The 16,280-nt window shown below is 40.3% G+C and overlaps 2 protein-coding genes across 6 annotated transcripts in view; one reads left to right on the top strand and one right to left on the bottom strand.

Annotated features, from left to right (window-relative positions):
• The window catches only part of ENOPH1 (enolase-phosphatase 1), a 29,170-nt gene extending 20,040 nt beyond the window's left edge, over window positions 1-9,130 (bottom strand). The window contains exon 1 of one of the 2 annotated variants that reach the window (XM_037035646.1): window positions 9,045-9,130. In XM_037035646.1, the coding sequence (XP_036891541.1) occupies window positions 9,045-9,083 (39 nt within the window). In that variant the 5' untranslated portion in view covers window positions 9,084-9,130. Of the gene's footprint in view, window positions 1-7,859; window positions 8,197-9,044 lie in introns of those variants that run through there. The other variant, XM_037035645.1, reaches the window with a different exon arrangement.
• Window positions 8,308-15,329, top strand: HNRNPDL (heterogeneous nuclear ribonucleoprotein D like). Of its 4 annotated transcripts, none has more exons than XR_005064939.1 (8): window positions 8,308-9,499; window positions 10,260-10,428; window positions 10,531-10,692; window positions 11,137-11,268; window positions 11,414-11,528; window positions 11,977-12,147; window positions 12,456-13,028; window positions 13,707-15,329. XR_005064939.1 is itself a non-coding variant. In XM_037035643.1 (8 exons), exons 1-7 carry the CDS (start codon window positions 9,057-9,059, stop codon window positions 12,524-12,526), a joined length of 1,263 nt encoding a protein of 420 aa, XP_036891538.1. In that variant the 5' UTR covers window positions 8,308-9,056; the 3' UTR covers window positions 12,527-12,548; window positions 12,924-15,329. The 4 variants fall into 4 exon arrangements, 3 of the variants coding, with proteins under 3 accessions (XP_036891538.1, XP_036891539.1, XP_036891537.1); XM_037035643.1 differs by having other exon boundaries at window positions 12,456-12,548; window positions 12,924-15,329; XM_037035644.1 differs by having other exon boundaries at window positions 12,456-12,548.
• The last annotated feature ends 951 nt before the right edge of the window (window positions 15,330-16,280 follow it).

A 16,280-nucleotide genomic window follows, 5' to 3' on the forward strand; every position in this document is an offset into this window, starting at 1 on the left:
GCTTAGGAACCTCCAGGACATCTTTAAACGTTCCAACATCCGAATTATAGGGGTACCAGAAGGGGAAGAGGAACAGCCACGAGTGGAAAACTTATTTGAACAAATAATAAAGGAGAACTTCCCCAGTCTGGCAAAGGAAATAGACTTCCAGGAAATCCAGGAAGCTCAGAGACTCCCAAAGAACTTGGACCCAAGAAGGAACACACCAAGGCACATCATCATTACATTAGCCGAGATTAAAATGAAGGAGAGAATTCTAGAAGCAGCAAGAGATAAGGGGGCAGTCACCTACAAAGGAGTGCCCATCAGACTGTCAGCGGATTTCTCCAAAGAGACCTTACAGGCAAGAAGGGGCTGGAAAGAAGTATTCCCAGTCATGAAATCTAAAGACCTACATCCAAGATTGCTCTATCCAGCAAAGCTTTCATTTAGAATAGAAGGGCAGATAAACTGCTTCTCAGATAAGGTCAAATTCAAGGAGTTCATCATCATCAAGCCCTTATTATATGAAATGTTAAAGGGACTTATCTAAGAAAAAGAAGATAAAAAATATGAACAGTGAAAGGACAGCAGACTCACAGTTATTAACAACCACACCTAAAACAAAAGCAAACTAAGAGGACAGCTAGATGGGGAGTGGAAACATAGAAATGGAGATCACATGGAGGGTTAGCAACAGGGGAGTGAGAGGAGGAGAAGGGGGGAGAAGGTGCTAAGAATAAGTAGCACAGACGGTAGGTAGAAAATAGACAGGGGAAGGGCAGGAATACTATGGGAAATACAGAATCTAAAGAACTTGTGACACATGGACATGAACAAAAGGGGGAAATGGTGGGGGAGGGGTGTGCAGCGTGGAGGGGAGTAAAGGGGGGGAATGGGACAGCTGTACTGGCATAATCAATAAAATGTATTTTAAAATAAATAAATAAATAAACAATGAGAAATACCCTCTATCTTTATCAGCTAAGAACGGATAAACTGGGGTATACTCATACCTAAAACATTATAAAGCAGTTGAACATGAATGCACTCAAACTGTATTTTATTAATATAAACATAAACTCTAATGTATGAATAAAAATGTGATACAAAACAGGATGTATTCAGGGCCTCAGTTATATCTGTAATGTTTTATTTCTTTAAGATCCGAAACAAACATAATATTAAAAATTTGCTTAGTGGTAGGTGCATAGTCATTATATTCATATTTCTTCCTATTTCAACTGTTTCACAATTAAAAAACAAGGAAGGCAACTTTGATCCTTTATCCTACCTACACCTGCTTCTTTTTCACTTGTTCATCCTCCTCCAGTATCCTGCCTCCATTATTCCCCAACTCCCAAGTAGGCAGAAATATTCCTAGGGGAAAACTGTTGGTTAGACTCAGGACCTCCTAGTAACTTTGAAGTACCAAAGTGATAACATGCATGCAGTTTTTTACTGCTTTGTGCTTCACAAAGTCCAATTTCCTACATCCAGTTTTTTTTTAAGATTTTATTTATTTTTAGAGAAAGGGGAAAAGAGGAAGAGAAACATCAATTTGTGGTTGCCTCTTGTACACCCCCAAGTGGGGACCGGGCCCATAGCTCAGGCATGTGCCCTGACTGGGAATGGAAATAGTGACCCTTTGGTTCGCAGGCCGGCACTCAATCCACTGAGCCACACTAGACTGGGCTCCTATACCCAATTTTACTGGTACCAAGAATGATTCACAAAATGAACTGTAAACATTGACAGCCCAATTCCTCAACCTCTGTGTGCGAGGAAATAAATAACAGACTCCAGTGGCAAGCCAGGCCAGGTCCTTTCTCTGCCTTTTACCAGCTGTGTTCAACTAACTTATCCTCTCTGAGCCTATTTTCTCATCTGCTACAACGGAATAATTAGAGATAAATATTATGTTCTCCAACACAGACAAATATTTAAACTGGGCAAGGATCACCTCTGACCCAAATTTCTTGATAAATAATAGCAGAAAAGTTCCCAGAGGATAAATCATAAGCACAACCAACTCATTTATTCAATATTTACTGAGGATCTCCTGAATGTCAGGTACTTGTGATAATGGAATTATAAATCACTGCCCCTCTCCTCAGAGAACTCACAGAAATAAAAGGGGCAAGGTTCCTAACAATTCTAAACTTTTAGGAAAAGCATTAGAAGTTAGAGATTGCTTTGAAATTCCTGATCATTCAATCTGCCCCTTTCCTTTACACATAAAATTCTCCTCTACCCTGAGTAAATACCAAACTAGGCAATGAAGCTACAATTTAGTGTAACATCTGGAATATCAATATTACCTTAGGGGTAGCATGTTAGCAGACAGTTCTACTTTAGTGTAAAAGTATTAGTGCATAACATAAAAGTACAGTAACTAAATTGTAAAGATCTTATCCATCCTCTCAACACACTTACTGAGCATCTATTGTGTAAAATAAAATCCCTTCAAGTTGCTTATTTTAAAAAGCCAGTAATTGTATCATAGTCTGACATGAGCTGTAATACCACATTTAAAAAGCTCTAAAAACAGCCCTGGCTGGTATAGCTCAGTGGATTGAGTGTGAGCCTGAGACCCAGAGAGTCACCAGTTTGATTCCCAGTCAGGACACATGCCTGGTTGTAGGCCAGGTCCCCAGTGGGGGGCCCACAAGAGGCAATCACACTTTCTTTCCCTCTCTTTCTCCTTCCCTTCCCATCTCTCTAAAAATAAATAAGTGAAATATTTTTAAAAATAGCTTTAAAAATAGACTTTTTAAAACTAGTGCTTATTGCCCAATCGTGCCCACTGAAAATATTCATGCTTTAAAAATAATTCCACAAATAGCTGCAGTGATAAATGTTTTAACTTCAGTTATGATCCATTTATAGATAATTTCAGAATACTATAATACCAAAAAGTACAGCAATAAACCCAAGATTCTACTAATGTGTGACTATTTTTAGTCTATTAGGTACTTAAGAAGTTGTTACTCTTTAGCAGAACTGTAGAGCAAATAAAAATAAATGAGAGTAGTTGTCTTCCAGGGGGCTATGATTAAATTCTGCTAAATGCTTGAAAAAATACTATGCAAGCAGGAATTTATTCTACTCTATACAGCACTATGGCAGTTTTATGAAAGAGCTCCATTAAGGGCCACAAAATTTCTGAAGCTCTAGCTAAATAAGTTGCCCACTAACTGCTTAGAAGTCCAAATATGGACCTACTTTATGGTTAAGCAGTTGTTTTAGTAGAAAAGTCATAGAATCAATCAAAATAAAATTGTGTTATAATACTTACTTAAGTCTCCTATGAAAGCAATGTGTATAAAAGGGAATAGAGCCCTGTGTTCATTGCAGCATTATTCACAACAGCCAAGATTTGGAAGCAGCTCAAGTGCCCATGAGTGGATGAGTGGATAAAAAAGCTGTGGTACACTTATACAATGGAATACTACTTGGCTGTAAAAAACAAAGAAATCCTACCTTTTGCAACAGTGTGGATGGATCTGGAGAGTGTTGTGCTAAGTAAAATAAGCCAGTTAAAGAAAAATAAGTACTACATAATTTCACTCATATGTGGAATCTAATGAACAGAATAAACAAACAAAATAGACACAGACAACAATCTGGCAGCTGTCAGAGGAGAGGGCTGATGGGGGGCTGGGTGAAAAAAGTGAAGGAATTAAGCAAAGAAAACTCATAGACACAGACAACAGTCTAGTGATTACCATAAGGAAAGAGGTAAGGGGAGGTAGAAGAGGGTAAAGAGGAGATAAATGGTAATGGAAGGAGATTTGACTTGGAGTGGTGAACACACTACAATATATAGATGATGTATTATAGAACTGTACCCCTGAAACCTATATAATTTTATTAACCAATGTCATCCTAATAAATTCAATTTAAAAATAAATAATAAAACATTTAAAAAAAAGAAAACCCTGAAGCACCAGATGTACACATTCCCAGCACATGCTGATGCCTTACCTTATTTCACTGCTCATGTTTTAAATAAATATCCTTTTCAGAGTCTAATTAGTGGCACATTTTTCACATTTTGTACTTTTTACTGGTGATTTTGCAGTTTAAAAATGGTCAATTACTGTCTAGTATTCCTAAATGCAAGAAAGCTTTGATGTGCCTTGTGTAGAAAACACGTTAGATAAGCTTTGTTAAATCACAAGTTACAGTGCCATTGTCCATGAGTTCAATGTTAATGAATCAAGAATATATATTAGCCCTGGCTGATGTGGCTCAGTGGATTGAGTGCCAGCCTGCGAACCAAAATGTTGCTGGTTCAATTCCTAGTTAGGGCACATGCCTGGGTTGCAGGCCAGGTCTGCAGCTGGGGGCCTGTGAGAGGCAGCTGATCAATGTATTTCTTGCACATTAATGTTTTTTCTATCTCTCTTTCTCCCTCCCTGACCCTCTCTCTAAAAAAAATTAATTAAATCATTTTTAAAAAGAGTATATATTAAACAAGGTTAACAGAAACACATAAAACATTATATAATAACCAGCTGATTAAAATGTTGTGTCCAGAGGTTCCCAGGAACGTAACCCTGTATTTTCTCTAGAGCACAGGTGGCAAGTACAAGGCCAAATCGGGCCCTTCACCTTGTTTTACCGTGGCAGCACTGAGGTCTTGCTTAACAGTTAAGGAGTAGTTACATTTACACAGTCCTAAGCCCTGGCTGGTGTAGCTCAGTGGATTGAGCACGGGCCTGCAAACCACACAGTCCTAATTACATTCAGCTCTTTGAAGGCAACCATGAGTCTGATGTGGCCCCCGAGGTGAAAATGAGTTTGATACTCCTGCTCTAGACGTAATAATTCAGTATTTGCTAATATGTTGTTCTCAGTAACTTTACAGTATGGAATTGTTTTTACATGTACCAACTCAACATATACCAACAGGAAAGCCACCAAATCATACAGCATTTTCAGGAACAAGAGATCATTTTTCCCAAACTCAAACAGTAGTTGATGGTTCCTAACAGGATAACCAACAGGGGCTGACGATGGTGTTATTTCATGGCATAAAGACTAAAAACATTAGAATAACGATGCCCTGATCAGGTAGCTCAGTTGGTTTGAGCATTGTCCTTGTAACACCAAGGCTGCAGGTTTGATCCCTGGTCAAAGCACATACAAGAAGCATCCAGTGAATGCATAAATAAATGGAACAACAAATCACGTTTCTCTCTCTTCCATCCTCTATCTCTAAAATCAATAAAACTAAAAAAATAATATTAGGATACACAATTTCAGAAAACGAACACTACATCGTCATGTTCAAAGAGCAAGAAAGAAAAGACACCATGGGATTCATACACTCCAGAGGAATGCAAATGAATCAGTGGGGTAAGGGAAGGAGATATAACATTTACCTATATTTATAATTTAATCTTTAAGTTCCAATTTATTTCATAACTTAATAATAATACAATATTTGTACACAATTTATAAATTCTATTTATAGTGCCTGCTCCAATTCTGCTGATGATGTACAAGACCAAAAAACGTTGGGAGATCACCTCTGTAGAGGATCAGAGTCAATATCTGAAAACAAACTCCAGGCGAACATGTCCTGCAGTGAGGGACAGGGCTGGTTGCTTTGAGGACTCAGATGCACTGGAAACAGCTAAGGAAATATGGGTTCTACTGCTGTTCTGCCCCCAAGCTGTGATGATTCCCACACAGGACATTCCTACAGGCACCAATTGATCCATGGAAGAAATTAATTCGCTGGTTGCAAAACTCACCAAAAAATCTGACCTGGGAGCCCTTCCTGCTCTAGAAAATTGACAATTCTGACTCAGAGAAAAAGATATAATGGCTGGTACATAAAACCCCTGTGTGCTGTTGCCTGGAGGCACAATCGGATAGAGCAACAGGCTATCCACAGAACACCTCTTCCTAGGCTGGGAGGATTTTACAGAATCCAGTAAGGGATCCTAGACTATCAGTGCTACTTTGCATACTTAAGCTCATCAACTGTAAGGGCTCAGCAAAAAGGAAAAAAAAGAGAGAGAGAGAGAAAGAAAGGGAAAAACAACCATAACAAGTGCTGGCAATTTGTCTGCCATTCCACTAAATGAAGGTATTCTGTTCCCTGGGACAGACTCTGTTCCCCAGTCTCTCTTACAGTGTGAGGCTAATGTCTGACACAACGTATTTTTTTATTTATATCACCTAACCATAACCCAATTACTTTCTCTGGAGCTCAGGGGAAGCAGGAATTGTTTCCACGCTAAAGGAAAAATGACTGTGTATGACTTACTGAAAGATGGAAATCAGCCTCCAAAAAGGAGTGACTTCTGAAGGGTACAAGGACAATTTTTAACAATTACTCAATTTTCAACCCAAATAATGTAAGAATCATTAGTTTTTCTGGTCCAACGTTTCACTCCTAAATGTTTTTCACCAAGAAGTGTAAACTGAAGTTTCCTACAATACACTTTTACGCTACTTTATATTGTTTAAAGTGCTCTCATATCAACTGTGTCATTTAACATACACAGCAACCAAGCAAAAACAAAATAAGAACTGTAGTTTCCATTTCAGAGATCAAGTGCAATAACAGAAAAAGAGTTTTTGAGCTAGACAATTCAGGTTCAAACCCCCAGCTATTATTCAATTTTTCAGAGCCCTAGTTTCCTATCAGTAAAATGCAAACAGTTGCTGACACCTCACAGTTTTTAAGGATGAATCAAGTATACAAACCACATGTGTAAGTACTGTTTCCTTTCATCATTCCACAGAATGTAGTGCTTCAAATTTACACACCTAATGCGATTAATCCTAATTCCCAGCTCTGTGCTCAGAGGTTCAAGAAGAATATAACATAGTACTCTCTTTAGAAGGTGTTCAGAAGCTAAAACTACTTTGCTGAAGTTTTTAGTTCAAGTAGATTTGTAAAACAATACTTTCTTGAAGACTCACACAGCATGTATGTGTGTGCAGGTGTGTGTAACAAAGCTCTATAATTGTTTTTATTTTTTAATTATTATTATTTTTTAAGATTTTATTTATTTATCTTTAGAGAGGAAGGGAAGGAGAGAAGGAGAGAAATATCAATGTACGGTTGCCTCTCCTGAGTCCCCTGCTGGGAACTGGCCTGCAACCCAGGTATGTGCCCTGACTGGGAATCAAACCTCAAATGTGTGCTTCGAAGGCCTGTGCTCAATCCACTGAGCTACACCAGCCAGGGCTCTACAATTGTTTTTAAATAAAGCTGGTTCAACATGTACAGAACATTTCCCAAAAGTGAATTTATTAATGGAACACTTTCGCATGATTACTTTATACGTCCGCACAGACCTGATGTTCGTCTAAAAATACTTTTAGATAAACATACTTTTTTAAAAACAGTGATTTTAATAAATGTATAACAAATTAATATATTACATTAATAGTTAATATTAATAAAAATAATCTGTTGATAATAGGATAAGGCACAAGAAACCTGGGATACCTGAAAAGTCATAACACTTCATTCTATTTTGCGGAACTAAAAGCCTCAAAGACCACAAGCTTGAGGCCGCCACCTCGCCACATGGAACCAAGCAGAAAGCGGGCACTCAACCTTTCCCGCGAGCGACGCACACTTCATCCCACCCTGCCGCGGTGAACCATTCCTTCCTTTACCCTTTTCCATCACAACCTCTATCCCTTCCTACCTACCGAGGACAGGGGCGGGGAAGGGTGAGACAGTGCCGTGAGAAAAGGCATCCCCCCGCAACCCGCCGCAGCGGGCGCAAAGCCACACCGCCTCCAATTACCTCTGGAGTCTCTAGTATACTAGGTCTGCAGTACTGAAAATTTTCTGAATTGTTTTTAAGCACAAGTAACCTCTCCGTTCCCTTTCGCCCCCTCACCTTCACGAAAGCAATCGGGGTTGTGGTACCTTCGATATCTAACAGGATCACAGACACTTCGGCGGGCACAGACAGCACGACCATTTCCCTACCGGATACTACCACAGAAATAGGCCTACTGGTAGGATGGGCAGCGCCGACTGCGCCCCCAGCAGAGTCCTGGGCTTCTGACAGCTCCGCAAGAATTTCGGAGCAGTCAAGCCCGTGCTGCCTGAAGCAAGAGGAAAAGAGGGCCTAGAAGGAAGCAGCATAAGAGACCTAAACACCGGAGGTACCCAGGGCTTGAGGCCCAGACCACCTGGGCAGGGAAAAGGGCGGACCTGCCAGGGTTCCGAGGGGGCGGAGAGGAGGAAAGGCGTAGATGCCGATTGGCCTCGAACCTATCCGTCAAAATGGTCCTCGCGTGGGCGGGAACAAAGCAAACTCCGGAGCCGAGTGCGCGGGCTTGCGCTCTCCAGATTTGTTGAGCAAGCGGGAGGACTGGGGCACGTGCAGATGGGAGCCCCGAGAGTGGCGCGCCGGGGATGTGAGTGCTCCTGCCCTGTATGGCATCTAACCCCCACCCCGCCCACTGACTCAGTTTTTGCCTATTTTCAGTATCCGACCGAGCTTGCGCCCCTCCTCCGGTCCTCAGCCAGCAAAAGAGGCCGTGCGGCGTCCTGGTTGGCCTTACTGCAGTCGCCCGGTTCCGGTCCAGCGGCTACGGAGGCCCGCCGCCCCCTCTAGGCTCGCGCGTCTAATAGCGGTAGCGGAAAAGGTGCCAGCGCCGCTGCCCTTAGGATCTGCAGCGCGCCAGCTTCCCGTTCGGTTCGTTCCAGCCAGCTCGAGGACAAAACACGCTTGCGCGCAGCGGATGGGCAGGCGCGCTCGCTGCCTCATCTGTCCGTGTCGGGCGCAGTCCGCCTTTTTCTGGAGCTGGCGGGCTAGGGTGCTAACCAGTAGCAGCTGCCGCAGCAGTTCCGCACTGGGGGACCGAGGGCGGAAGAAGGCAGGGTTGTCGGCTGTTGTTAACAGTGAGCTGGACCTGACGCCAGAGACAAAGGCTCTCAAAGAAGGAGGGACTTGGGCCTGCGACCACGCTGCTCAGGATTTTTGAACCCAGGACTTTTTGCCCCTTCGTTTTTCTCTTCAGGCGCTCCTCTCATCCCAAGCCCGCTTCCCCTCACCCGCGAACTTGCCCCTCACCGGAGGACTGCGATGGAGGTCCCGCCCCGGCTTTCCCATGTGCCGCCGCCATTGTTTCCCTCCGCTCCCGCTACTTTAGCCTCCCGCAGCCTCTCCCATTGGCGGCCACGGGCGCCGCGGCAGCTCGCCCCACTACTCCCTTCGCTCGCTCCCAACTCCGCCCGACAGGGGGCGCGCCGAGCCCAACGCCACGTCACCGCCCAGCAGCCCTCCCGATTGGCGGGCGGGGCGGCTATAAAGGGAGGGCGCAGGCGGCGCCCGGATCTCTTCCGCCGCCATTTTAAACTTAGCTCTATACAACACTCTGCCGCCGCTGCCGCCGCCACTCGAATCACGCGCCAGCACCTCCAGGCCGACAACTCCGCCACCATGGAGGACGTGAACGAGTACAGCAACATAGAGGAATTTGCAGAGGGATCCAAGATCAACGCGAGCAAGAATCAGCAGGATGACGGGTACCGCACGCTGCTCCCCTCTCCCTCGGCGCGTCGCACGCGCCCTTCGTCCCTCAAGATACGCGCGCTGCCCACATTCTTTCCCGGAGTCGATTCCCCGCGTGCCCGCCGGGCCCCACTAGCTTGGAGGGAAGAGGAAAGTAGGAGACGAAGGGGATGACTCGAGAGGCCCGCGGAAGGTGGGGGAAGGGCGGTGGCGTCTGTGTCCCGAGTGCGCAGGCGCCGCGTGGGGCTGGAGGGGGAGGGGCCGCCTTGCTGCACCACATGCTGCAGCTGCCACCGCCTCTTCATTGTGTCTGTTGGGGCTCTGCGCACTTTTCCTGGGAAGAGTTTAGAGAACTCTTAGTTTGAGAAACTGCGTGCAGTGGTACACATTCCCAGATACGTTATAATAAGTTCCTTAAGTGGAACACCAGCTTGACTGCTCAGGATGTAGGTGGACCTAACTTGTGAGGGATTAGTTTAGGTAGTTGGATTTTCTCAAGTGCAGTCGTGTATATAACATTTTGTTGGCCTTGGCGTCGTTTAAACTTTGTGTTATGCAGTGTGGAGAGCAAGCTGTGTTTTGAATAAGTCGTCTCGACAGGGTTTTGAAATTTTTGTGGCGGTGATAATATGTATCTGAAAACATGGATTAAATTATTTACCCGTAGGAATTAAACTTCTCTACTTATTTTCTAGTTAAACTCATAATCCCAGAATTGAAGTAATCGTTTGAGCTGCTGCTAACCTTTAAAAAAAACACAACTTTTGTTTCTAGTAAAATGTTTATTGGAGGCTTGAGCTGGGATACAAGCAAGAAAGATCTGACTGAATACTTGTCTCGGTTTGGAGAAGTTGTGGACTGCACAATTAAAACAGATCCAGTCACCGGAAGATCAAGAGGATTTGGATTTGTGCTTTTCAAAGATGCTGCTAGTGTTGATAAGGTAGGGATGTGTTTTGCGTGGTGCTGCTTTTGTGTGCTTTTTGCAGCTTGTTGAGAGGGTTGGTTGTATATTGCTGTCAAATTAAATAAATATGTTTTCTAGGTTTTGGAACTGAAGGAACACAAACTGGATGGCAAATTGATAGACCCTAAAAGGGCCAAAGCTTTAAAAGGGAAGGAACCCCCCAAAAAGGTTTTTGTGGGTGGACTGAGCCCAGATACTTCGGAAGAACAAATTAAAGAATATTTTGGAGCCTTTGGTGAGGTGCGCTGTGTTGTATGTGTATGTTTTATATTTAATGTTTTATGTAGTATTCATTTCTGGCTCACTTCTTACAGAATAAACTTATGTGTCAGGTGAGGGTGGGATTAAATTACACCTTGAGTTCTTTCCAGTCACCATATTTTTATCGCTGCCTTCTGTGCTGTATAGAAACCAGTTTCTAATTTATTTTGGCGAAAACATGGGTGATTTGGTGTGGTCAGTGTTTGGACTTGTGGTATTTGTGGGACTTAAAATGACACTAAAGGAAGGAAGTTTTATTCTCCCTTCTAAATGCTTAACATAACACATTTTGATATTGATACTAAGTAGCACTAGTCTCTAGACAGAAGTCGTCTGATTGGAATAACGTTTTGAAGCTTGCAGAGAACCCACGGGGTACCTTTTTAGTGCCGCTAGATGATCAAGAGTGCTTTTTGATTTCAGATTGAAAATATTGAACTTCCCATGGATACAAAAACAAATGAAAGAAGAGGTTTTTGTTTTATCACATACACAGATGAGGAGCCTGTCAAGAAATTGTTAGAAAGCAGATATCATCAAATTGGTTCTGGGAAGGTAAAGCCACTATAATTGTATTAAGTGGGAATTTTGAATTTTTTTCTTAATTGCGAAATAATTTCTCGATTTGTTTTGAAACTACAGTGGCTTAACATTAGAACTTCAGTAACAACGTTGTTTGCCTTTTAAATTTTTTCTATAGTGTGAAATCAAAGTTGCCCAACCCAAAGAGGTATATAGGCAGCAACAGCAACAACAGAAAGGAGGAAGAGGTGTTGCAGCTGGTGGAAGAGGTGGCGCAAGGGGTCGTGGCAGAGGTGAGAGTAAATTCTTGGGAAATGACTAAATGGTCTAAGCTATAAACTGCAAAACATAAATAAGCCAATAGGAAAGTAAAGCCAGACTTGAATTGTCTTAACATGGAGAATGCATAGTTGAGTGGGTGGGTTTTGGGTTTTACTGGTTTCACCTTTTCAGAGAATGGGTGTTGTGACCGTGATTCTTTTCACTGATGTGAAAATAATGCCATTAAATGTAAATGGTGTGATAGGTATTTTTGAGTGGGAGCTCTTGCTGTCTTATATCTGTTCTGGTTTTCCATTATGTTTAAGAAGTCTGATACTAGTAGAATTGGAGTTTCTGCCCTCCCTTTTTTTTTTAACAAGTATTTTCTCTCAGAAATAAAGTTAAGATTTGCATCATTTGATGTTAGAATTGGGGGAGGGGTCAGAATTTATTTTCTAACAATCTTGTGCATTGTTTCAGGTCAGGGCCAAAACTGGAACCAAGGATTTAATAACTATTATGATCAAGGATATGGAAATTACAATAGTGCCTATGGTGGTGATCAAAGCTATAGTGGCTATGGCGGCTATGATTATACTGGGTATAACTATGGGAACTATGGATATGGACAGGGATATGCAGACTACAGTGGTAAGAATACTTTAATTTCATAAACCAGTATTAAAATTTAGTGTTAAAGTACGTTCCCATTCTGAAATTTGTCAGTTTTCCATTTATTGAACTATTTGGAGTTATATTTTTAAGGCATTTGGTAGTCAATATAGAAACTGGTTATAAATGTTGGAGCATGTATGGTATATGACTAGTTTATAATTACTTTTAAAATCTGATTATTTTCATATTTGGCATGCACAGTTTTAGACATTTAATAGTTTTTAGATAATGTAATGAAACCATTTCATTAAAAACTGTATTAACATAATTTCTTGTCAAAATAGGCCAACAGAGCACTTACGGAAAGGCATCTCGAGGGGGTGGCAATCACCAAAACAATTATCAGCCATACTAAAGGAGAGCATTGGAGAAAACAGGTGTGTATAAGAGTACAAGACACCAATGGAAATGTCTGATTTAATTTAAAGATCAATAGACAAATGAAAAACGAGTAAAAACACAATATTACGTAGCTTGATTTTACTAAGTTGTTCATTTTTAATTGCTTTTTATTAGCCTGTTTTGCCTAAAGTGTCTATAGATCTTTAACTTTAAAGTTTTACCTCACTTTCTTTAGTATTACAGAAAAACTTTTAAAGTTTTTCTGTTTGCTTTGTGTACCAGGTGGTCTAGAGGAATAATTAAACTTTTTTAGAACTATTAACAGGTAAAGTACTGAAATGGGTACAACTTAAGGAAAACACGAATGTTGTCTTCTAACTCTGACATTATACCTTGTTTGTACCCGCCAGCGGGAACTTCATTGCAGGCCGTGTGTCACCCTGACCACGTCTATCTCTGGGGGTCGCACGTTGCGGGCAGAGCGCAAGGCATACACCAGAAAACGCTGTCCTGTGGTATGGTCTCTTCCAACTTCATGTACCAGCGTAAAGATTAAAGTGGAAAACTTCAGACTTTGGCTTCTTTTTTAATCTTTTTCGAGATTAAGTGTCTAAACTTAACTTAAATGGTTTTTTACAGGAGTTAAAGTACATAAATGCCTTTTTACAGCTTAATCATTTTGGTCTTCTGTTTAGTGTTGTATTTCAATTGTGGAGCCTCATTTTAAGTGTTCATTCTTTAAGATTTAATGCTTGCTTTTTCTTTTTATAGCTAATAGTGAAATCTACAAACCAAAACAAGAACTTTAAAATCTGGGATATAAATTAAAGATCATATGCACACAGCAATTTTTCTTGAAATATAATCATCTTAAAATTTTATGTTTGTAATACCATTTTACTTGGTTTACTAGAGATGCTTCTAGTAGACTAATCTAGCACAGTTCAACCTGTGGATATGGGAAGGTTGTGTTCCCAAATTCTTTTCTAAATAGATTTAAATTTGGTATTATTTGGGAACTCCAGGGCAAATTTATTATTGACCCAAAAAGCATTTTGCCAATGAATATGCATGTGATCTTTAATTATTGAAGAAAAGAATAAAGTGAGGACTTAAAACAGTTCATGAAAGTGGACCTTTGAAAGCTTGTCAGTGTTGCACAAATCTAATTGCTATTTTGTTTTTATTTTTAGGAGGAGATTGCTAAAGTAACATCTTGCAGGACAACAATGAAGATTGGTCTTCTGTTGCTCTAAGATGATTATTTTGTAAAAGACTTTCTAGTGTACAAGACACAACTATGTCCGACTGTATATAGCCGCCAATTAGTTTTCTTTGTTTTTACTTTGTCTTTTGCTATCTGTTATAATTCAATGTGGATTTGTGTTTATACAAATCTTATTTGTATAATTTCATGTTAAACCTCAAATAAATGCTTCCTTATGTGATTGTTTTTTTTCTGTGTCAGGTACTAAATAGCTCTGTAAAAGTGTGATTTTAAATAAGCAATAATTAAGGCATGGTTTATTTTGTAAGGAGTATTGGTCCATGAGGAGGAACTGTGGTCCTTATGAATAGCCAGCTACAGTGTCATCCTGTTGCCCATCTTCATTAGGTGTATTCTCTTCTCCCAGTGTTCATTTCCTTGTTAACTAAGGTGTCATGGATGTTTCTGTGTCATAGTCACTGTTGTGATTAGTGGAAGCTTTCTAGTAGACCGTGAGGTTTATAAAGATTATATCCTGAAGAAAAGTACCCCTTTAATGGCACGGAGCATGTTGATAGCTCCTTTCATGGATATTAATGGTTTTGCTTTGTTTCTGTCCTTCGAAAAGCTGTTCTTTATGATTTGCCAAATATTTTAACAATCTGGTCTGTTAGACCTTAAGTAATCATAATACCATAACTAATTGTTTGATCAGAGACCAGATATACCTAGGAGGAAAGCACTGTTAACACTGGTAGGAGCTACAGTTTGAGAGTTCTCAAAGACAGTTATATTATACAAGGATTTTGGCAGGTAAGTTTGAGGTTATTAAAATTAGAGCAAAGGTTAGATTAAGGTATTTGAAGTAGTGGCTATGTAAATTAGTTGTATTCTGTTACGTCACAGCGAGCACCAAACTAAACAGCTCTCCGTAAGAGTATTCTTGGGAAGCTATATTGGGTGTTAACTGTTAATGTGGTGTGAGCTCTTAGAAAAAGCCATGGTAGTAGATTTTGTTTTCTAAATAGTGGGAAACGGTATGCTTTTAAGTCAGGTTAATGAAAATCGTAATTGTGACCTTGTCATTAAATACAGATCTTCCTGGTGCATTAGTGGCAGTTTTTGCTCTAGATTTTGGAGGATTTCTTGGGTAAATCCAAGCTTTGAGTTTAACATTAAATGTAGTGTATTTAAGGTTTTCTAAGTTTTGTCTTTATGGTTCCATGTTAGCTACTAGGACTGGCATATGTGTCCTCACCTTAAAGTGTAAACTTTTTATGCCACTTTTATTTGGCGCCTGCAACTTTGTTCCAATGATGTTTGTACTTGCTGGGTATTTAGTTGCAATGCTGTTGGCCTGTTTTGTTCCTGTTTTCCTATTTAGGCCAAGTACCAGTGTTGGCTGTTTTTTAAGGGATTGTTTATTCTTTAAACATAACCCTAGAGAACAAAAGGGATATTTCATTTTAAGTTACATTGTCAAAGTCAGTAAGTGTACTGTCTTTAGGGCAGTGAATCCTGTAAGTTCAAGTTTATGATTAGGTGACAAGTTGACACTGAGATTGTCCTTTCCCTGATCAAAAATGAATAAAAGCTTTTTTAAACAAAATCCAAACTTTCAATCAAGTTTTGATATTATATGACTTAAGAAATAACACTACATCTGGAGGTGACTGAGATCTGTTACAAAGAATTGGAGGGGGAATGAGTATGCTTTTGTATGTTTTCACTTAACAAGGTGCTTTAGACAACTTGGATTTGTGGCTCTGTGAATGCCAACATGTACATTTGAAATAAAAAAACCAAGGCTGCTGCTATAGACACTTCTGATAGAATGAACAGTAGTATTAAGGTTTCATTCTGAAGTACTTAGAACTAAGCAAAGTGATTTAACAATTGAGGGTGTGGGTAGAAGTTCTGAAGTGCCTAAAATAAATTAGCTAATCTTTATATCATGTTAAATATGCTTCCAAAATTGTTTAAGTCAAGTTTTGTGTTACTTAACAGGAACCTTATTAGCAATTTTAATATTCTGTAGTCTCACAGCTATGTTTACAATACTAGGAACATTAAGAAGTAAGTTTTCTATTGGGATATCTAACAGATAAACACAGCTTGTATTTCATTCTCTTCCATGTATCTTTTCCTATAATCTTTTTGCTAACCTTTATTAAAAATAGAGACATCTTGAAAAATCACTACCAAGATTTCATAGGATGTCAACCACAAGATACTTCCACTAGTTGGAAAGGTAATTAAAGACACTGCAGATACGTGAACAAATTTTTAGATGAGTGTGTGTATATCATTTGAATTGATTCCTAGCATTAAATTGAGGATAATGTTCTTTAACAAGTCCCCCTCGAGACTTTCCAACCTAACAGAATGCTGACTTACCATTATGGTCTCAACTTTTTGAGCAAAAGTAATGCAACTTTGTTATATTTCATGTCCTTAAGAGTATTGGCCATAAAAATGGGCTCTTAACTTGAAATAGTCAAATTTGGTGTGGAATTCTAGCGAGTTTTGGTTGAATAACAGCATAATTCACATTTGACTT

Source organism: Sturnira hondurensis, unplaced genomic scaffold (genome assembly GCF_014824575.4).
Source record: "Sturnira hondurensis isolate 20B ecotype Veracruz unplaced genomic scaffold, ASM1482457v3 Scaffold0022542, whole genome shotgun sequence".
Classification (NCBI taxonomy): domain Eukaryota; kingdom Metazoa; phylum Chordata; class Mammalia; order Chiroptera; family Phyllostomidae; genus Sturnira; species Sturnira hondurensis.

Coding starts and splice junctions, on each gene's coding strand:
- HNRNPDL (XM_037035642.1), top strand. CDS start 9,057: ATGGAGGTCCCGCCCCGGCTTTCCCATGTGCCGCCGCCATTGTTTCCC. Junction 10,693..11,136: donor ATTTTGGAGCCTTTGGTGAG/GTGCGCTGTGTT, acceptor TTTTGATTTCAG/ATTGAAAATATTGAACTTCC. Junction 11,269..11,413: donor ATCAAATTGGTTCTGGGAAG/GTAAAGCCACTA, acceptor TTTTTTCTATAG/TGTGAAATCAAAGTTGCCCA.